A 22135-nucleotide genomic window follows, 5' to 3' on the forward strand; every position below is an offset into this window, starting at 1 on the left:
CTCTGTATTAACCATGATTTTCATTCTTAACATCTGAAGTGTGTTCTGGAATCTGGATGTGATTTAGTTGTTAGAAAGAGGACATTAACTCTGAGCAGCCTGGTCTCATATTTGGGGATTGCTTAAAGTAGGAAATTATGTGGAAATCTGCACTTCCTTCATTGCACTCGTCCAGCCTTTACTGGGTTAATGACAGAGTGCAAGGTCTTTAACACGACTGTAGTTGATTTGCCTGCTGAAAATTAGGCTACAGTTTCAGCATTTTGAATCTTGTATGAATAAGAATTCCTATGCAGAAAGTGGTCCCTTCTTGTGCCTGTGGAGGTATTGTCACTTAGGTACCAAATCAGATGGGGAAAGAATAACTGAAAACTAATTCAGAAAACAAATTACTTTCAGGCTAAGCCAGTTTCTCTTTCCTGTTTGAGGTGCAGCCAGAGAACCTGTTTGCCTTGGTCTTGCAAGTACTTATGATTTCTTCACAGCCCAATGCAAAGTTGATTTTAAAAACAAACAAAAACCGCTGAACTAACCAACCAACCAAACTCAACTTGCTGAAATGAAAGGGGAAAACCTGCTTTGTGTGAAAACCGTTGCACCTAACAGAAGTTGAAGCAGCTTTGAGAGCATCTTAGGCTTGTTCCTGGAGGGACCAGATGCTGTATTTTAAATAAATAAATAAAAATCTGATCAGCCTAAGGGGCCTTAGTCTTCTCAAGGGATTAAAGTGCTTTCATTCATTTAACCAGTTACAGCTTCATCACGGTCTGCCAAATGTGATGCTTCTGGAGCTGAGCTGTAAAGCTGTAACTTGGGCCTCCGTCCATATGTTCACAAAAGGTTGCAAACGAGATTTACGGCCATATGCTGAAGTGGCCTTTTTGTAGAGTTATTCTCTATGCATGAGTAACATCTGACTTCTTATTCTCTGTTTTACACAGCTCGCTGCAAGTTCCTACTTGCTTCGTTACTTCTTACTACGTTTTTTAGTGATGCAATAGGCAGAGGCTGGTAGGAAATTATTGTCAGATTCAGTTTCCACCCATGTAACCTATCTCCAAGTAAACATGACGTAAGACTGCCAATTGATTAAATTCCAGGGCTCTTGAAAGCAACAAAGGGGAAAAGAAACCTCACATGTAGGGAGAAGTTTCTCCTTTTAGAAGTGATCCTGCATTTTCAATGTGTTTTTTTTAAGTTTTCCATTTTCTAGTTTCTGTAACATTCTGAATAGGAAATGCACTTCTGAGTGTAGTCTATTTAAAAATCTACTATAGTCAGTACTTAACTGCTAGAAAAACAAATATTCATTGGCATTGTTACAGTTAAAGCAATGTAAAAATATCTTGCCATGATTGCATACGAGGATGGAAAAGGAACAAAAACTTGGAAGTTGAGAAGAAGCAATTGTTACGCACTCTTCTGGGGCTGTCCTCTCCCCAGCCTTGTTTATTGGAACTGCAAATGCACCACAATGTTTAACTGCTCAATCACATTTTTGCTTTATCCTTAAGCTGAGTTGACTGTAGGGTATTTTGATGGCTTTGTCATGTTAAGTCAAGGGTGAAAGTAATTTTTATATTTGTGTATGTATATTTAGACATAGTGTTTTGGATACTGTAAAGGATAACGTAGACTAGCGTGCAAAGTGGCTGCCACAGCATGAAATACATATATGAGAATATAGCTGAAGGATAAGGGCTAATTCCAAAGGCTTTGTAATTCATTACCTGGGTGATTTTCTCTGTGCAAGCCACAGCTTTTATGTTACTTTTAAACATTTTTCAGGATTTCAGTTTGTTACCTGTCTGTTCACAGATAAACAAGGTGTTAAATTTATCTCATTGCAGCAAGGTGTGAGTTGTTTCTAACTGTGAGTCATTGTGGTTTGGCAGCTCCTTATTTAACTTAAAATTGCATGTGAGTTACTGGGATATAATGGCAGCAAAAAGTAACTTCACATGCTTTGTTAATAGTTTGTGCATGCAAGGCTGGTTTAGGATTTTGTGTATGCGTGTGTGTGTGGACTCCTTGTCTCCCTTCCCCTCCCCCTGCCTTTCCGGGGGGAGTGATATCCAGGAACATGTTGTCCTTGCTCATTTCTACACAGGATGGGCGGAAGGACGATTTATTTACTTACCTATTTTAGTCTTTGCCTTTTTTTTTTTTTTTTATGGTGTTGAAGTCACATGTGGCTTTCGTAGTACGGAATTGCTGTTAGGTTTTTTTATTGCTTCCTTTGTGACCGAACAAGTTGATTGAATGAATTGAACCTCAATAACACATAATTTTTAATTATTAAACTGTGCTTTTTTCCTGGAAGTGAAGGGTTGTGTGCTAGTGCTGTGTCAGTGCGAGTGTCATAGCTCTTCTGCCCACTTGGACCTGGCTTTTGAACTTGCTAGCCAGTTGCAGCCAACTTGGGTAGAAATGTGGAGGTTTCAAACATAAGTTCTTAGAAGTTTCATGGAAGCAGATAGCCCGATAGAAGGTAGAGAATCTGAGCACCAATTCTGGCAAAGCTGCAGTTTGCCTTCATTTTTGCTTATCACAGGATCCACATGATCAAGTTCTTGTCTAAATGCTGTTCCCATCAACAGAAATAGCAGTAGTCACTCTTGCATTTTTAGATGGCAAAGTCACTCAACCATAATACCCGATGCCACAGGAAAAACTGACATCGTTAATTGCTATTCACAGAATTACTGGTTTCAGAATTCTGAATTAGGGAGGCTGGTTTAAAGTTTAGTAGAATGCCTTGATCAAGTGTTGGGTGCTACAAAGATATTTCTAAAAGGAAATAGGATAATCTGAAGCTGGGCTGTCTAGTAGCAAGAAAAAAAAGACAGTCAAAACCTGACAAGAACCAGGTGTTGACAAACTAAAACATAGCAGTTTTGTCAAACGTTTTACTTCCTTTAAAACTATAGATTTAATGAAAAAAACTGTTGTGTAGTGGGACTTTTTTATTTATTTATTTTGATTTTTTTTAATTTTAATTTTGAGCGCTATGTAACTTCAAAATTAGCATTGGACTTTATGCATATATTCAAGAACTGGGCAGTGGATGGCAAACACCCACCCCCACCTCCCTAACAAAAAAAAAAAAAAGTGGATTGCTTGGTACCACCACTGGATGATATGGTCACTAGTATGATGTTTCTTTGAGTTCATCTCATACTATGCTCTGGAAGTAATTGTAAATCGTTCCTGATGAAATCACTGGATAGTCAGAGGGGTAAATAACAATGTCCATGGAGCAGTCCAGAGGGGCTGCTTGTTTCATCTCCACCAGCTCAAGCTGTTGGTTGCATTTTGCCTTCAATGGCAGAGTTTATAAGCCTAAGAATGAGGGCATAAGCTGCGTACCACCCATGGGCAGCTGACTAGTGACTGAAGAAGATCCAGGAGCTAAAGGTATTACAGGGGAGTTCGTGAGTTGATGTGGCAGGACAAGCAATGAAAATACCTGTGCTCTAAGCAGTGCCGACCGTGCTTTTGGTCAGTATCACATGCTCTATGTAGTTACATGCTCAGTTATTTGAAAAGCCCATTGGCAAGGATTCAGAACACAGCTGCAAAATGACTCAAGCAAGAGAAAGTATCTTGCCATAAAAGACTTGAAGAACTCAATCTGTTTAATTTATGAAGGGAAAAATTAAGGTGCCTTATTTAAAATGTATGTTCCTGCATGGTGAATGCCAGTTGCTGAAGAGCTCTATCATCATCCAAATAAAAGCATAATGAGAGTCAGTGGCTAGAAGCCACAGTCAATGGGGTTTTTGTATTTCAAATTTAAATATGTTTATAACAACTGAGTGATTAACTATGAAAATAGACCGTCAGTGGAAGCATGTTTGCTGATGGCTATCAGCTCTGATCTAAAAACATCAACACATACAGCTTAGCTCAGTAGGGTTACAGGGTTAATGACAGATGCAGCTGGGTGAAATGTAAAGACCTGTTTCAGGAGAGCCAGAGGAGATGATCTGATGGTTCTCTCTGGCCTTGAATGGGTGAACGCATTGATTAAATCCAACTGCTTTTGCCAGCTGGAAACAGTTCCTCTAAATTGTGAGGAACAAGAGAAAGAAGATTCTAATTAGTAGATCCCAGTTTTTCAAAGATGCCATTTGTTTGCCTGGATGTTTTGTGCTTTTTCAAGTGTTGCAAATATGGGTGCTGTAGTTTGAATGGTTCTGAAAATGGGGGGGTGTCTATGTGACAAACACAGAAATACCCTTTTCAAGAGTCACCGTAAGTGCGTGCTCAGGCGGAAGGGGAGACAGAGCAATTGTTATTCACCTTTTAACTCTGCTCAGCAGCTCCAAGTAAGTGATACTGTTGTACTGACAAAGTTTCAGACAGTGGCTATCCTCTTTTCAAAGACATCTGTATTTTTCAATGAATGCTGTTTAAATAGCGGTCTCATTTTTTTAGACCATGGTTTTTTTCCCCCCTGGATTACACTAGTTTATTTGTTTCCTACTTCTACTTATCTTTGGAAATGTGGCTCTGCAAAGGTTCTCACAAAGTTTGATGAGCTTGTCCTGATGTGCTTTCATTAGGAAGTTTTCAACTGCTTCAGGTTTACAAACCCATTTTGCTGTTTCACTTTACATCGTAACAAATTAATATGAGCTTAGTTAAAATTTGATATGGAAATAAATCATTTTTCCTATGTATTTGACATAACACTAGTGAGTGCCAAGCAAATTTCCTCACCCCACAATGACCTGTAGCCTAACCTAGATTCTCTGGCATATCATTGCTTTATATTTTACAGCTTGACTATATTGAGTGTGGTAACTGACTGAAAAAAGCTCTGGCAGCTCTTTTCTCTGATCTATTATTTAGTGACCTGCCTTAGCATGAATGAAGGTCATGGAAAAATGTCTTCATGGTAGTGATGCCCCATTTTTCCATATAACTTTTAGAAACTTTAATAAATTTTTTTCCTGTTTCTTTTAGAAGCTGCCTCCCTTTTTTTTTTGTAGTTCTTTATGTACCCTGGGAAGTAGATCTGGTGGCAAATGCAACTAGTCTTTTGATCTGGGGTTGTTTTTTTTGTTACATTTATCACTAGTATTCTGATTAAGATTTGTAATAATTTTCTATAATTCTATAATGCATGCTATTATACTGTAAGTAGAATTATTTTTTCACATTGGTATATACAGTTTAGTGTAATCATGTCTTAATCTTTTTTCCCCTTTAGAGCACTAAGTGTAAGTCTGTATATGGCAACTTTTATGCAACAAGAAGCCTTTACTATAGTGTGTTATACAGTAGCACCTCACATTGTACTACCATGGGAATAAGTGATTATTTTTTTAAATGCTTTCAAGGTAGGTCACATGCAGAGTGCTTAATTGCAGATGGAGATAAATGTATTGTTTGAGGCAGGTATCTGAATGATTGAAAGTCTTCAGCAGATTCAGGCTTTAGAGAGGAATGCTGACCCTGTCTTTAAAGCTGAAGACTTAAAAGGCTTTTGCTTGAAACTGAACAAAACTACATGTACAGACCTTTGTTGATGCTATGAGTGCTTTACTGTGACAGTGTACTCTGATTCCTGCTATTGGTAAGGATACACATTTCAATATTTGCAGAAAGCAGAATGTAGTAGCCAGTTATTCAAAGAAGCTTGACTAAGTTTGGAAAAAAACAAAAATTCTTTGGCATTCTTCCTTGCATCTTGTTTTAAAATAACCCTGATACCATGGTTACAAGACTAGTCACATTGCTGTTTCTCCTGGGGATCTCACGTTGTGCATCCCCATATGTTCTCGGGATATGAATTCCTCCATTTGCTCACTCCCACCGTGCCTTGGGTTGCAGTCCCGTGCACCTCCACTGTGATTGCGGTAGCAGGTCCAATGGGCACTGGTCATTGCCAGAGCTTTTCTTTCAGATTGAGCCTCCTGGTTTGTGATTTGAATGCAGTGTCTTCAAAATAAATGCCATACATTTTTTTACTTAAATGGGGAAGATGAGCAGGGCAAAGGTATGAAATAACAAGGAACAAATATTCTGCACCCAAGTTTAGTCTGTATTATCCTGGAGCTAGCATTACTTACCCAAAAGCTTATTTACAGTTTGAGTTGGAGGGAAGAGATTGCAATTTTTTTTTTCCTGTCTCTGGGAGGCTTTGCATGTAGTTCTCCTTTTCCATTACTGTGCTTCAGATAGCTCTTGTCTTGCTTACTCCTTACTTTCCTATGGAAAGGTTTTATGTGTATGTGTTATGGTAATTGAATCACAGAATTATAGAATTGTTTAGGTTGGAAAAGATGTTTAAGAACATAGAGTCCAACCATTGACCCCGCACTGCTAAGTCCACCATTAAACCACGTCCCTGAGCATCTTTTTAAATACCTCCAGGTATTTAAAGCATCTTTTTAAATACCTCCAGTGATGGTGAGTCAGCCGCTCCCCTGGGCAGCCAGTTCTGATGCTTGACAAACCTTTTGGTGAAGAAATTTTTCCTAATCCCCAATCTAAACCTCCCCTGGCACAACTTGAGGCTGTTTCCTCTTGTCCTGTCGCTTGTTACTTGGGAGAAGAGACCAACCCCCCTGCCTGCAGCCTCTTTCAGGTAGTTGTAGGGTGAGAAGGTCTCCCCTGAGCCTCCTTTCTTCAGGCGACGTGACCCCAGTTCCCTCAGCTGCTCCTTATCACTTTTGTTCTCTAGACCCTTCCCCAGCTTTGTTACCCGTCTCTGGACATGCTGCAGCACCTCAATGTCTTTCTTGTAGTGAGTGGCTCAAAACTGACCACAATAATAGTCAAGGTGCAGCCTCACCAGTGCTGAGTACAGAGGGATGGTCCCTGCCCTAGTCCTGCTGGCCACACTGTTTCTGATACAGGCCAGGATGCTGTTGGCCTTCTTGGCCACCTGGGCACACTGCTGGCTCATGTTCAGCTGGCTGTGGACCATCACTCCCAGGTCCTTTTCCACTGGGCAGCTTTCCAGCCACAATTGACTTAGGTTGTTTATTAAAACAAACCAACCAACCAACACCACCCCCCCCCAAAAACGCCAACCACAATACCACCCCACCACCACTCCACAAAACTGCAATAAACTTCCTTGGCCTGGCTAAACAGTTCTGTAAAAGGACCTGAGGAATCCCTCTGTGCAAGGACAAACCTGACTCTTGTCTTCAAAGGGATGCTCCTTATCTAGGCTATTGTTCTGGCTTTCCTGTCTAATTTCTTTAATGGGCTTTTTACAGCCTCTTTTGATTTAACTCTGTTTATTCAGGCAGACAACAGTACAAAATTGGTAGGAGAACAGTACGCACAGAACTAACCAGCCTTTCCACCTAAAGATGGCATCCAAATTTATCTTTAAAGAAAAAAAAAAAGAAGAAAAAAAAAACAACCACCCAAACTTGCCAGAAAAGGAATAAGGAGGAGGACAACTTGGAAGACCTAGTATGGACTGATAGAGCAGACGTGCATGTGTATTCTTCTCTTGCACAGCTCAGTTAAATTTTATTTCTATGTTTGTACTTAGGTTAACAATATTTATCCTCCAGGAAAAGTAGGTTATGTCTGAGGGTGAATAAGATGTGTTGACATAAGGAGTTTTTCTTCCCAGGAAATACTTTGGACAAACGTTATATATTCCGTCGCTGTGCCGCGGAGGAGATTTGGATTCCATGTGGCTGTTTTGGCCAGTTACAATTTTTTTTTTCTAAGACAGTACTCATGCTTGTTTTTCGAGAGGGGAAGTGTGTTGGTTCTCTGCCAAGAACACCAAATACCGAGCATTCTACTAGTTACTATCTTAGGCTGAGTCATGATAACTGTAAACTTTTATGTGTGTTTATTCTATGAAGAGTAATAATTTGCTACAGTGCCACTTAAAGCAAGATATAGAGGTGATCTGCAGATTAAACATTGTTTCAAGACTGACAAAAGATGTCTCTGTCAGCTTTCTCCTTTCGGTAATATCAAAAAGGGTTAATTATTCTTCCGTGCTTCTCTGAGGTTTGTGTGGATTAGGGTTTGATTATTTTTTTTCTCATCAGCTGAAGCCTTGCATTGCTAACAGAGCTGTCTGCTCCGGGAAGTTGATGAGCACAAATGTGTGTGGCAGTTACTTTGCACTAGCTTTGTACTTTGTGGACACTTAGTGCTTTCATGTAAGACAATGTCCTCCATTCCCTGATTCGTCACAATTAACCTCTTGTGTGAACACTTCCAAAATGTATTAATGTGAATTATCTGGTGTACTGTGATCATGCATTTTAATTTATGGCACAAGAAGCTTGTTGCTTTCTGTTTATCTTGGGAAGCTCCCCCCAAGAAATAAAATGTCTAATGTAAAAATTATAGGAAATCCTAATTTACTTTTTAGTACATAAAAAGGAAAAGTCTTTGTGTTAGCAGGTTACATCCAACCTCTCTGCCAAGGCTACAGAATATTCCTTGTTGTATAATATGTGCTGGAAAACACAAGTGGGAAAAAAAACAATGGCCCTATAAATGTCCCTGTTGATTTCAGAGGCTCTCTTTAAGAGGTTTTCATTAAGGTTTGCTTGTTTTCATAATGCTAGATGCAGGCTGAACAGATTTTCACAAAAATAGGGCACAGTATATTGTCATTCCGATGTGCAAGAATCCTGCAGTTCTGGCTTGTGGCCCTTCTTGGCAAGTGTTGGCCACACTGAACACCTTTTGCTTCTTCACTTAATTTAATTCTTCCCTCCCTAAGGCATTATGAAAAGCTGTTTGCATCTACAATTTTAGAAAGTGCTGTGCATCATGCTTTATATCAGTTCTTTTAAATGCAGGAGGGCTGTACTATGTAGTTTATCTGATCTATTCCCTAGAGAAAATATGAAAGACTTTTTTTCTCATTTGATTTCTTTTACTTTTCCTCACAGAATTAGAATAAGAAATAAGCAGTTCCTAGAAATCCTTATTTGCTGATAGAAATCTGTGTAAAACTATAGTACAAATGTATTACATTTAGTACGCTGGTTATACTGAGTCTTGTTATATTTTTAATCTTACAGCCATATCAAGTCACCTAATAGAACTGTGGCCTTCAGTCATGAAAAACTCCCTGAATACCAAATTGTACAGAACTAAACGCTAGGGAAGTGATTTTTATTTTTTTTTCCCCTTCTGTACACAATTTGGCTGTGAAGTTCTGTTCAACATTAAAACAAACTCGTAGGAAAAGGATACGCAGCTTGAAATAAGAAATGTGCTTCGTCAACATGATTATTCTGAAAGTTTTTTCACTCTTATTTGGTATTTTAATTTGGATATGCAGTAAATGCAGTTGATGTGTCTTACTGCTTTAGGTCGGTGGAACAAAAGCTGGAGTCGTGCGTTTCTTGGGAGAAACTGACTTTGCTAAAGGAGAATGGTGTGGAGTAGAACTGGATGAACCTCTGGGAAAGAATGATGGAGCTGTTGCTGGAACAAGGTTAGTCTATCATCAGGTAGCAGCCACCTTAAAGATTTTTGCATCTCTCTATTCTGTCTTTTTTAATATCTTACATGAAACTTTATATCAAGGGAAGTAGTTAGGCTGTAAACCTGAGTGTCTGCTGATGGTGGTGATGGGTTGTTAGACACTGATTTGAATTTTACGCCTACACATCTCTGAAAGTCTGCATCAACCCCACATTCATGGGATTAGTTGATCTCTCCTATTCCCATGTGACTTCTATTCATAGACTGGTAATGGAAAACACAATTTCCTGCTTTTTGAATGTGTGCTTGGTTTCTCAGCTCGGAATGAAGGCTCAGTTAATAAAGTACCTCTGGGTATCTAACAGCTGAACTTAAGGGAAATCCTCCTGCGTCACAGGAGCTGAAAGCTCCTATACCAACAGTTGCTTCATGATAAAGACTGGGAACAGTATAGCTGCTTCCTCCAACATGCCACATCTAGAAAGCATTAATTCACATCACTAAGGTACATTCCTTTAACTCATTAAAAAGAAGTTTTACAAGGATTGCGCCACCTTAACGTAGGTGATCACAACTTAAAATTTTAAATGGCTTTTGTTTATATATAACCAAGGGTATATGTTCTATATATTCAAATATTCATACATATATAGGTATGTATGTAATAAAATACAAACCTGTTTGATTTAATTAAAACCTGATTTTTACTTTTAACTTTATGCTATCACGCTTGTTGGTAGCTCAGAGGAATGTATGGAAAAGGAAAGCTATGCATGTTAAACTTTGTATCTGAATGGAGTTTTTAGGAAATGGAGCTCTAGCTGTGTTGAATTTCGGAAGTCTGATACAATCATATTGTTTCAGCTTTTCAAATTTCCAAATCTAGTGTTAAAAAAAAAAATAAATTGCAATCTAATGTAGATTAGGTTGTCACCAGCTGTTACCGTGCCCTTTAATACTTTCAGACTATCGATCTAGAATTCTTTGTGAAGCCAGACTATGTATCTGAAAAGACAGAAGTTAATTTGGTACTCTCATCTGTCTGCTTTGCTTTTTTAAAGGTATTTTCAATGTCAGCCAAAATACGGTTTGTTTGCTCCAGTCCACAAAGTTACGAAGATTGGATTCCCATCAACCACACCAGCAAAAGCGAAGACAACTGTGCGAAAAATGGTTGCAACTCCCACAGCCCTGAAACGTAGTCCAAGTGCATCTTCCCTGAGCTCTCTCAGTTCTGTGGCATCTTCAGTAAGCAGCAAGCCAAGCCGTACAGGACTAGTAAGCTTCTTTTTCTATTGCATGCTTTACGTTCCCAAGCAGGAATCCACACAGCACTTGCTTGTGGTCTACTTGCATAAATTGAGACTAGAACAGATCTTGGGCAGAGCACAATATACATTGAACTGTGCTCTCTTTTTCATTCAAAGCATGCATGAAGGAAGGAAATCTTAGCTAGCCCTGAAGAGTAGCTGAATATATGAATATTTGAGCTTACCCAGTTAATTCAGGCTAACTGAGTTACTGCAGTAAGAAAGAGGCTTGTGATGCCAACAAACTGAAAAGGCATCAGTGTTCTCTGACTGGAATCCCCATTTAGTTGCTCATTTTCCTAGCACTCCCTCTGTCATACGGGGTTTGTGTGTGAGGATTTGGTGTGCACTAAAGCTTCCAAAGACCGAACTTGTATTGTTAAGCAGGAAGCTTCAAATTGTCTGAAGTGTAAAAGGTTTTCTTTTACTTTCAAAGAGATGAGTCGGCTGAGAAATACAGAAGTAGCAATTGTCATGTCATTGCTGACAAGAAGCCTCTTTCTTTTCTTTTAGATTTGGTTTTAATCCTGTGAATTCATAAAGGCTAAATGTTGCAAAGCACAGTGGCTGAGGTGAATTCTAACACAGTACTAATTCCACCTAATACACTTACTATGGATTCTTTTAAAGTTGCTCTGTTACATAAATGTCCTAATCTTGGGTTGCAGCAGTAAAACGGAAGTCTTCTGGGAAAGCTGAGTTTTAAAAAGTCTCTCTTTTAAGGCAATTAAAAGCATAGAAATAATTGATTCCCGTCACCCTAGATTTTTCCCTTTTTAATATACTGAAGTACGTAAATACTTCTACTTAGAAGGAGATCACTCCCACTGCTCTGGAGCTGGTTAGCTGGCATACTGTCCCACTGACCAGCAGGTGCAGAAGAGAGAGCTGACTTACTGTGGCCCTTCAAAACTGAAGCAGATTACAAGAGAACAGAGGTCAACAGTTGGTCAGGGCAACAAGGTTAATACCGTCTCACCAAAAACGTAACGGATTTTTGTTTGGCACTACAGTGGGACTTGATTACTTAATCTGTTCTGGAAGTTGCACTTGTAGCTGCAATGTGCCCTCTAGTTTGAAATTCTTATACTAATATATAGTGACTTTGTGAGCTGATGTAGAGGTCCGTATTAAAGCTTCGTTTTATGCTGTACGTTATGATACCCTAAGCAGCAAGAGAGTGCAGTTACACATTGTAAATGTCTACAGTGTATTTACTTATTTTGCAAATCTGTGTTCTGCCCCAGGGCTTTTCATGTTTTAGGCCATAAAATACAAATCTTCTGTAATCCATTATTTCTGGAATTAAAATTCCAGCTTTCTTCCAACTCTCTTTCTCAGGCAATGTGAACATTTGGTTACTATTCAAGTTAAAAGCACTGTCAAAATAATTCTGTCGCTTCTTTAAAAGTTAAGCTGCTGAAGAGACAAGATTTCCAGAAATCAATTTTGACACAGCAGACTTTCTGTGCTTCAATTTCTAGTAAAATTCAACTTTTATCAGGAAATTGCTGGACTCTTACATAGTCTTCTCAATTATTCAGGGCTGTTACTGTTTTCATCTTCCTGTGTAAGAAAATCAACTGTCAGAGTAGGTGATCTAATGATTTAAGAGGGCTGTCTGATGCAATTTGTATTTCCAAGTCTGAAGGAAGTTGATGTTTCTCTGAAACCTTTCAGATTTCTTTTAGAATCGTGCATTAAGTCAAGTTTGACTTGAAGAGCTAGAATTGTTAAAAAGTAGTGCATTCTAGAATGAGATATCTTCTAGAAACTGAAAGGGTCTGAAACAACTAATCTAAGCATTGAAGTGGGACATATTTTGTGCTGTCTCATGTGCCTTTTCAGTCACTTGGTCCAGCATTTGCAGTGGGTTGTAGACATATCATTCAAGGCTGTGAGTAGAAAGGTTAGAGATTGTGTAGCAATCGTATTAACAGAAGGGGAAGTGTGGTTTTGTGATGACAGGAAAATACATCCATATTACGGGTTTTTTTGGAAATGTTGTCTAATGCCAGCTTTCCAGACTGTGTGTGGCAGCTACTCTTCAGCATTTTGATCTCTGAAAAGATCGCGAAGAAACATGCTCCTATTCTTGGGCAATACTATTAGGCAGAACTAGAGGTTAACATAACAGAAGACCAAGCCTTTGTGTATTGTTTGTTGTTTTAAATAAGGCTTTAACTGAGATGTCATTCTCGTTTAATACTTAGACAAATTTCAGAGCTGTTAAGCTTAAAGTCAGTTTTCAAAGCTCTATTGGATTTAATTTTTTTTGTTCATTTCTTGGTGTTTTCACAAGTGTTGCTCACTTTTACCACATAATTTCAGTTTATTTGCTTTGCCTTCTAGCTCAGAAACTCTTGAGGAAGTAGAAGACAGGGCCATGCTGAATTTTCACTGACACTGGTTCCATTCAGTGAGGCAGAGATCATGCAAGGTCAAGGAAAACCCTAAGGTTCATTTTAGCTACAGTTCTCCAGATTGATTCATTTTTATCTATATTCTTTAAGTTTAATCTTGCAGATTTTTTTCCAGAGGTAATTTAATTCCATGTGATATAAACATATGTTTTAATCAGGTACCAGTTGTTCCTCAAAAGGTTTTAACTGTAAAGCTGGCTTTTTAGGTCAAGGTAAATGCTTTTCATCCTGGATGTTTTATTGCCATAGTAGAGATGCCAGATGCTACTTGGAGTTCCAAAAGCTTTTGATAGAGCATTTAAAAATGTTAACTGTTGCTGGTGACCTGAGATGATGACTTAATAACTGGAGGCACAATGTTTTTAACTTGCTAAAAGGCTATCTTTCTTTGTTGAATTTAAAAAGATGCTTAGAAACATAATGAGCTAGCCTTTGTGTGAGTCTCCAAACGTGCGTTAGATTGCGGGCAGCCTTTTGTTTTCACTTCAAGGCTTCTGCCTTCTACACACTGCTGTTTGCTATGAAACAATCTTACTACACATATATGGCCATTGTTATGTTCTGGAAAATGAAGTCATTTAAATGTAAAGGGAGAAGGTGCAGTAAGTCACAGGAAGCATTTGCTTTACTAACCCAATATTTGTAGAGTCTGGAGATAGCCCTCGTTTTCACTTGATACAGAATGAATTTTAATGTATTTGCTTTGTGAAGTTGACAGAAACATCATCCAGATATGCAAGAAAAATTTCTGGTACCACAGCCCTACAGGAGGCACTGAAGGAGAAGCAGCAACACATTGAACAGCTCCTGGCAGAAAGGGACCTGGAGAGGGCAGAAGTTGCGAAAGCAACCAGTCACGTAGGGGAAATAGAGCAGGAATTAGCACTTGTTCGCGATGGACATGATCGGGTAAGAGTGGTATTGCTGTGTTTAACATAGAGGCTTTAATACAATTGACTTCATTTGCAAAATTGCATTTTCTTACTGAAAAGATCTGGGATTAAGAGGTGATGTGCTAAAACTAGAGTAGTCCATACGTGTGAGATCTTCATTGTGGGTGCTTTGACTTGATGAGATAGCAGATCTACTTCATTTAACTCATTTTTGTTGAACTTCTTTATACATCTCTACAATCTTTTTATGTATATGTATTTTTTACGATAACGTTCCTGTCCCTTTGCCCATCACTTTACCAAATTGTGATTACTGAGGTCCAGATATGTAACTTGGAAAAAATTCACGTATTGCCCAACTTAGTAGATTTTGTTCTTACTCTTCCTACTGATTAGCATGTACTGGAGATGGAAGCAAAAATGGACCAGCTACGAGCTATGGTGGAGGCTGCTGATAGGGAGAAAGTGGAGCTTCTCAATCAGCTTGAGGAAGAGAAAAGGTAACTCAACTCTGTCTTCGTTAGTGTAACTGTTAAAAACAAACTGCATTAAAAGCAAATGTTGTGAGTTTCAAGTATGAAACAAATTTTGAATAATGCAGATATGGGAAATTATTGTCTAAAATTGTACTGTAGTTTCTTAAAACGAATACTGAAAAGGCCATGTCTTAAATTTGGAGGGGGAATGTCAAAGAAAGTACTTGCTTAGAGGCTGCAACTGTTGCTTATAGCTGAATTTCATGCAACTCATTCCTTTTAGTATTGCTTTCTGTTATGAAGGATTTTATTTCTACCCATATGAAATTAATGGATCATACCTGATCATCTTGGAACACTCTTCTCACCTCCAAACAAAAATTTTGATAATCTCTTTTCCTGACAGAGTTGGATTAGGAATTTGCAGTTTAGTTCTCTTGTGAATAGTTTATTACTGTTAGTCATGTGCTTCTAGGTGGAGTCTGTCTCTTACAGGAAAATTGTTAAAGCTGTTAATTGTAATGCCTTTTCTAATTCCCTTTCATAACCATTTGAGGAAAAGAGTTGAGATTACCAAGGTAAGGTGAGGTTAGGAAAGGAAATAACCTGATAAATTGTTGGGTCAAGGTTAGGTGAGGAAATAATCTGATAAATTGTTTTGGTGGATTTGGAATGCTTTTGAAAAGCAAGAGTTATTTAGAAACGCATTGTGAGTCTGCCTTGTAGGCTTGTGTGCACCCCTGAAATTAGTCAGATGTCATTCTCTCTGAAAGGCCTGCCTAAAACGAGAAATAACAGATGACAAAATGCAATGGTAAATTCATAATTTTCATGCTGCCTTTTTGTGAAAGCCACTCTAGCGGAACTTTCAAAACAAGCAGTAGATTAGGTCTGGAATTATTTGTATATGGTCTACAAAATAATGCAGTGGGGTTTTAAATTAAAAAAAAAAGAAAAGATAAAGCAGCTTTGCAGCACCTCGGGTAGCCTGATTATGGACCTACTTTCGCTGATTGCCAGGTCAGTGGGAGTCTGTTCTACTGCAATCCTCCGTGGCCTTGGGCTCACCTTCAGTGTGTGGCTAGGCAGTGTGACAGTGCCGCTCTGCGCCTGCTACCCGTTCCCGAAGTGACGTCCTACAGCCCGGAAAATATTCATGGCTTCAGCGGTGTAATATTTCTCCTGCCTCCTAACCCTTCTAGGCTTATTTACCTGGAAGGTTCTCTTTATATGTATTCCAAGTCAGTCTCAGCAGTGACTTGAAGTCAAATAATCTCTCATCCTCTGTTTCCCAAAGCACACTGGTGAGACCCACTGCCTTCCAAGTTCTTAGTGTCCTTTTATTTTAGTTCTCCATCACTTGTAACTCTCTTCTACATCTGTCAGCCAAGCTGCAGGCACCAGCAGTGTGTGTAATTCAAAGGAGAGAAGACGTGCTTGTCTCTTCCTTTGCAACATCTTAAAAAGTTGAAAGCATCAAGGGGAAAAGGAGGCGATTTGGCCCCTTGTTCATTGGGGTATAACAGAATCAGGGGAGGGACGAAATAACTTACTCAGATTTTTCAGTCAGATAGTAGCTTCTCACCTCTGTCTTCTCATTCTAAGACTCCTGTATGGGCAAGGTGTCATTAAGGAGGAGGTTTTCCCCCAGCCCTTTGTGTCTGACTAGTCTGCCAACATCCCAGGGAAGAGGAGATGCTTGTGCCCGACCAGCCTGTCTGAGCTCGCTACAGGGACTCTACTGGACAGCACGTGGAGCGGAGGGTGACTCGGCTGTCCTCTTCAGGGATTCATGGGGACAGATTCACCAGTCAGATCAATTATTCAAGTTTCTGGAAACTCACTCAAAACAGATCTCAGCTGAGAGCTTTTTATTCCACAAATCCGTGACACATTAAGGTTTGGGATTGCTGTTGATAGTACTGTCGTGGTTTAACCCCAGCTGGTAATTAACTGCCATGCAGCCACTCGCTCACTCCCCCTTCACCCAGGGGAGTGGGGAGGAGAATCAGAAAGGAATGGAAAACTCAAGGGTTGAGATAAGAGCAGTTTAACAATTGAGATAAAAACAAAAGAACAATAATAACAGTTACAATGAAAAGGAGGGAGAAGGCGAGAGGAATGAAATCCAAAGGCAAGGGAGAAAAGAAAACTGGTGATGGCCAATACAGCTGCTCACCACCCGCTGACCGATCAGTAGCCCCAGCCAACCCGCCCCAGTTTATGTACCGAGCGTGATGTCCCGTGGTATGGAAGACCATATGGTACTAGACCCTTTGGCTAGTTCAGGTCAGCTGTCCTGGCTGTGTCCCCTCCTCATTTCCCGGGCCACTCCAGCCCTCCCACTGGCAAGCCCCAGAAACCAAAAAGTCCCCAACCCCACTGTTCCCACACCAGATCCAAAATGCAGCACTGCACTAGCCACCAAGAAAATTAACTCTTCCAGCAGAAACCAGGACAAGTACACAGACTGCAAGAACAAGCGTGATGTAGTACACACAAAAAATCTTCTAAGCACTAATGAAAGCCAGCTGGGGTTAATAATTAAGTGCATATTGAGTATGGTTCTTAACTGGTAGGCATCCCTGTGGGGGAGAAGATGGGCTCAGCCCATTGACTGATCCCAGCAGTTACGATGGAGTCTTCCCTAACTTCTCCCTTTCCCAACTTACTATTCTATTATTTCTTTACTTCTAGGTGAAGCTTGAGTGACTCCGGTCATACGTACTTTTGTTATTGATAGATGTAAAATTCTCTCGCTTTACCTTTAAGGGTACAGTCAGTAAAGCGCGTACTCAGTGAGGGGTGGCCATACCCTGGAGGTGGGTAGCTTTGGGTTGGAGGTGTGCTTTGATATTACAATGAAATTACAATGAGCAAAGTTCATCTGAGGAAGGCTATTTCACCACAGTTGCTGCTTCAACAGCCAACATCTTCCCTTATCTTCCCTGTTCAGCAGCTACTGTCCAGGTTATCGGACAGCACATGGTACCATCAAGTTCCCCTTACTGCAGGGACTACAGGCTCCTGGGTCTCCAGCTTGCTCCTTCCTCTTAGCACGTGCTGAGGTTGCAGGTTGTGTGGCCTCGGGAGCTACTGGAGAGTAGATTCCGTGTGTACCAACCACAGTCCACCCTGGAAGTAGCAGCTGTGGTTTTACCCTAAAATTTCCTTAATGTTATAGCTGTAGTCATTTTTCCACACAAGGCAAGTCAATGTTCTTGCTTGCACTCCCATTTCACATCTTACAGTTCATCTTGACACCTAACATATGTTTGTTTATGCTACAGTTTCGATGCAAGTTGACCAGCGCACTTCTAGAAGGTTCGTGGGTATATCAGATGTGTCCGAAGTTTGCTGGCTATTTCTTAGTGAATGGTAGAATATACAGAATGTGAAATCAAACTGTTCGTTTAGGTCCCGTCTTTTGATGGCATGCAGAAGGGTGAAAGAGCGAGAGAATCAATGATGACTGAAAAAGATTCTCTTTTTAACTCATCAGAAAACGCAACAAAATACTTTATAGAGCTGCGGGAAGACTGATGCCTGCCTTTGTCAGTGGCTGTGTTTTAAAGTCAGTGGCTTTCCTTCTCTCTGATGCTTCCTGTGAGAGATTTCTATTTCATGTTTCTGGCACGGTGCAATCAGAATGATGTCACTGTAGTTTTGATTTCCACTGAAAAGTGAGCTTGAAAGCATTTTCTTTACCTGAATTTTAATGCATTGTCCCCACAGGAAAGTTGAAGACCTTCAGTTCCGTGTGGAAGAAGAATCCATTACCAAAGGAGACCTAGAGGTAAAATATCTCCAGCTTTGTAAACAGGGTCTATAGTAGGACACAGAAATGCAATCAGTTCAGATAAAGTGTACCGTTCTCTAGGAGAGAAGGGCAGGAATGATTAATAGATGCAGTCCAAGCATATGCAAAGCACATGAAAGTGATTCCCAGTTCTGCAGTCCTTGAGTAAGGTGATCGTCGTGAAACTACAGGATTGCACCCTTAATTTGGTTACACACCTTAGCCAAGGGGTTGTACTGTGGAGTGGCTGTTGTTGTTTAGAGTAATTAAATTAATTAATAGAAAATTCTACCTTTTGATATTAAAAGTAACCTCCAACAAAAAAGCATTTTGAAGTTACGAAATTGCAAGTTAATATTTATGCCTTTGAAAATTCATATTGAAGCCTAGACCTGTTTTTCTTAGATCAATTTTTGAATAATCCCTGTGCTTTCCTAAGGGAAGATTGATAACAAAGAATGTTTTGTCCTGAGAGTTACTGCACACAAAATCTAAATAGCAATTGTGTGCAATTTTCATCTTTCTACTGTTTGTATACCTATCATACTGGGCTAAAACCAGTATGTTACTAGACAATCACAATAGAAAATATTTAATGAAGGATTACTCTCAGCTATTTGAGCACTGCCAGTTTTTATACCAAATTTCAAATTAAAAAGCAAGATACTTTTTAGTTCTACTCTGTCTGATCAGAAAATATTGGAATTTCTTGCACAGCGTAAAGTACAAACTGTGTTCCTGTGAACCATTTATGATTAAAGTGCTAGCCTTATGAAAATTACTCATTTCATATAACATTTTTTTATTTTAGTCTTTCATTCATTTTAAGATACCTATTTAGACTCTTTATAGAATACTTCTTTTATTGTTTAGTCCATGGAAAATTTTAATTTTTTGTTTTTTGTTAAATCAGTCAATAGCCATGGCAAACCATCTTAAAAACTGGTTTGTCAAGCTGCATAACTTCAGGAGTTTAAACTGAATTCAAGATAATGAAATGTATCCTGTTGTTTGTGTTGGAATGATAGTGCTAAGTCTGCAGGTGAAATATTTTTGTTTGTTTGTTTTTTAATTTTACTGATAGCGAAAGAGGCAGATTTCGGAAGACCCAGAAAATGTAAGAGGGCACTTAAATGTGCAGAGACATCCCATGTTAACAGATTGTGTGCAGAAAATGCTTATACTTATTCACTAACTGCATAATCTGTTATTGAAACATTGACTCTAGTATTTGTGTGCATGTTGCTTTCAGAGCAATTACAACATTTATTGAAAAGAATGTGTGTCATGACTAAACGTTGTAATCCCCATTAACTGAAGAGAGGGCGAATGTGTCATGAGAATTCTGTAGGGTCAAAACCTTGGCAACTAATTGAAGAGTATAGGAGCTTGTAGGAATTGACTGTCCAGGATCTGGAAATGTCTTTCATTTAAATGTAGGATTTTAATTGCTTTCTTCACAAAATCCCACATGCTTTCCTACAAGCTCCTGCTACTGTTCAATAGATGCAGTATGCAATTAGCCGATGAATTTTTCTGAGGAAAAAAAGTCGGTATGTTCCCCACCTCCCCTTATTTGTCTCGGTTTTTTAGCATGAAATGCTAAGGGGAGAGATGATTAAAACACCTGAAGAATTCGTGTGCAAAGCTGTCTGATTTTACTGCATCTTCCTGTAGCTTCTCTTTGAGTTACGTAGGGAAAATATATGGTACTGGGTAACAGAAACTGCCGTACAAGATGTTTAAGCAGCCCTCTTGGTTCCGTAGCTCCAAATAGCGGAATTTAAAAGCCCTCTCTTCGGTTGGACTCAGGAAGGTTTATCCCAGGCTCCCTCCTCTGCTGCGTCCCCAGCCGAGATAGGAAGTTCTTGAGACTAAAACTGGTTTCCTGCTGTGCGTTCTTAGGTGTCCCTTTTGCGAAGCTACTTCAGCGATCTGGGGTCTCCTCTAGGCTTCCAATCAGGCTCACGGTGTGTTAGAAGTAAATCTGCATGTGCCCTTCCTTTCTCTTGTTTTGTGCACTCCTTGTTTAATCCTATCTTTACTCCTGATTTCCCTATTCTTGATTTTTTCCATAAAAAAACGGACATCTTCACTCTGTAAAGGAGAGAAGTGGGTGAGCACTTAGTTTTTAGGCTAATGCCTCGTCATCTCCGTGGTGTCCTGTGATTGTTATCCCAGCACGAAGGAACTGAAGGTCATCTCGCCCCTATCCTAGAACTAATTATCAGCATTTATGGCTTCAGCACAATTTCCATTTGCCCTATAGATGGAGAACTTAACAGTAAGGTTTATTTGGAAATGAAAGAGGAGATAGAGTACACAAGTGCTGAAAATAGCTGATGACCGGTCTCTGAAGTTTATTTGAGTGGAATTCTGTAAGGTTCAAGGCAAAGTAAATCTCGTCCAGTTTCCATGTCACTTAATCAGCTGCAAAGCTTTGGAGAAGGTGAAGATGCTTCTTTTGTTTTTTGGACTTTTAGTTGGGTTTGGGTGTTTTTTTTTTCTTTTCTGTTTTTCTTTTCCATCTGAGTTAAGGTTTGCAATCAAATTCTTTTCTTCTTTTTGTAGTTCTCTCTGCTCTTCTCTGTTTACTGTGCTCTGGGTTTCCTCAAAGGAAAACATAATCATTTAGACATTTCTCTATAGATGATTGGGAGAGAAATTTGAGTGAATCAAAATTTTGCTGTGATTTTTACCTCAGGGAAACTGGAGCCTGTCCCTTGGAAATCAGACTTCTTTAAAGGATAATCCGTCTTGCCCTAAATGGGGAAAAAGGTGTCCAGCAAAGATCTCCGGAGGTTTTGGGGTTTTTTTAATCTTTTATTTCCATTTTGGTAGGATTTAACCTTATTTCCCTTTGTAATATATGAGATGGGATTAAAAAAACCTCAGGAATCAGATGGTATATCTAATCTTTGCAGTAGTAAAGCAATGTCTATAAAATTAAAGATCAAAGTGTTTTGCATTTTATGTAATATAAAAAATTTTATCCTAAAAAAGATAGCATATTTTGCAAAGTCATGCAGGGAGAATTCTGCAACTCTCAGGTTTGGGGTTTCTTGGGTTTTAATAGCTCCCTTTGGTGAATTAGAGCAAGGAAGGTATGAATACTTGATTTTTAAAAATAGATTACTTTTCAGTCTTGCAGTTTTGTTGTGGATCAGAACTAATACTAACCTGTCTCAGAGAGGGGACTGAATTGTAGCCACTTACAAAATGTTATTTGTCTTAGAATATTTAGTTCCAGTTTCAAAGGCTGTGGGAGGCAAAACCAGAGATCTGTGTTCTCGTGGGGGTTTTATTCCCCATATACACTGAAGATCTTCCGCTGATAGAGAAACAAATCTGCTTTGGAATTAAAAAAAAAAAAAAAAGACAAATCTAAGAAGCAACTTTTAGTGTTCATGGATTTTAGTGTTTTGGACCTACTAACTACATAGTAAAGTAGCCAACTTTTCACAGCCATTCTTCATGGAAAAATGTTTCAAAAAAATGAAACTGCCAGATGTCTGGATGCTTTTGGGGAAGAAGATAACTTTATGCTGTCAAAGCAATACTGTGTTTGGAGGAGAACAGGCCTGAAGCAAAACAAGAGGCTCATCCCCATCCCACTTGCTCTGCAGAGACTACGTAAGATCTTTAACTGCTGTGGCTGATTTGGAGGCAGTTCTAATCAGCTTGGCACTCTATAAATAACACAGTTCTGTAGGGATTTTTAAATATCATATTACAAAGATCAGAGAGGCAGCAGCGTCCTGCCAGCTGTGCACGCACTGCTGCGCTGTGGCTTTGG

General features: G+C 39.3%; 1 protein-coding gene across 10 annotated transcripts in view; it reads left to right on the forward strand.

Annotated features, from left to right (window-relative positions):
- CLIP1 (CAP-Gly domain containing linker protein 1) overlaps positions 1-22135 on the forward strand; it is an 81104-nt gene that overhangs the window by 25788 nt on the left and 33181 nt on the right. For 8 of the 10 annotated variants that reach the window (XM_080406073.1, XM_080406077.1, XM_080406081.1 and 5 more), the window contains 6 exons: positions 9324-9448; positions 10500-10716; positions 13883-14080; positions 14461-14564; positions 18276-18336; positions 19424-19456. In XM_080406073.1, the coding sequence (XP_080262199.1) occupies positions 9324-9448; positions 10500-10716; positions 13883-14080; positions 14461-14564; positions 18276-18336; positions 19424-19456 (738 nt within the window). The remainder of the gene's footprint in view (positions 1-9323; positions 9449-10499; positions 10717-13882; positions 14081-14460; positions 14565-18275; positions 18337-19423; positions 19457-22135) is intronic. The other 2 variants (XM_080406078.1, XM_080406080.1) reach the window with 1 other exon arrangement.

This window comes from Falco punctatus, assembly GCF_963210335.1.
Source record: "Falco punctatus genome assembly, chromosome: 1".
NCBI lineage: Eukaryota > Metazoa > Chordata > Aves > Falconiformes > Falconidae > Falco > Falco punctatus.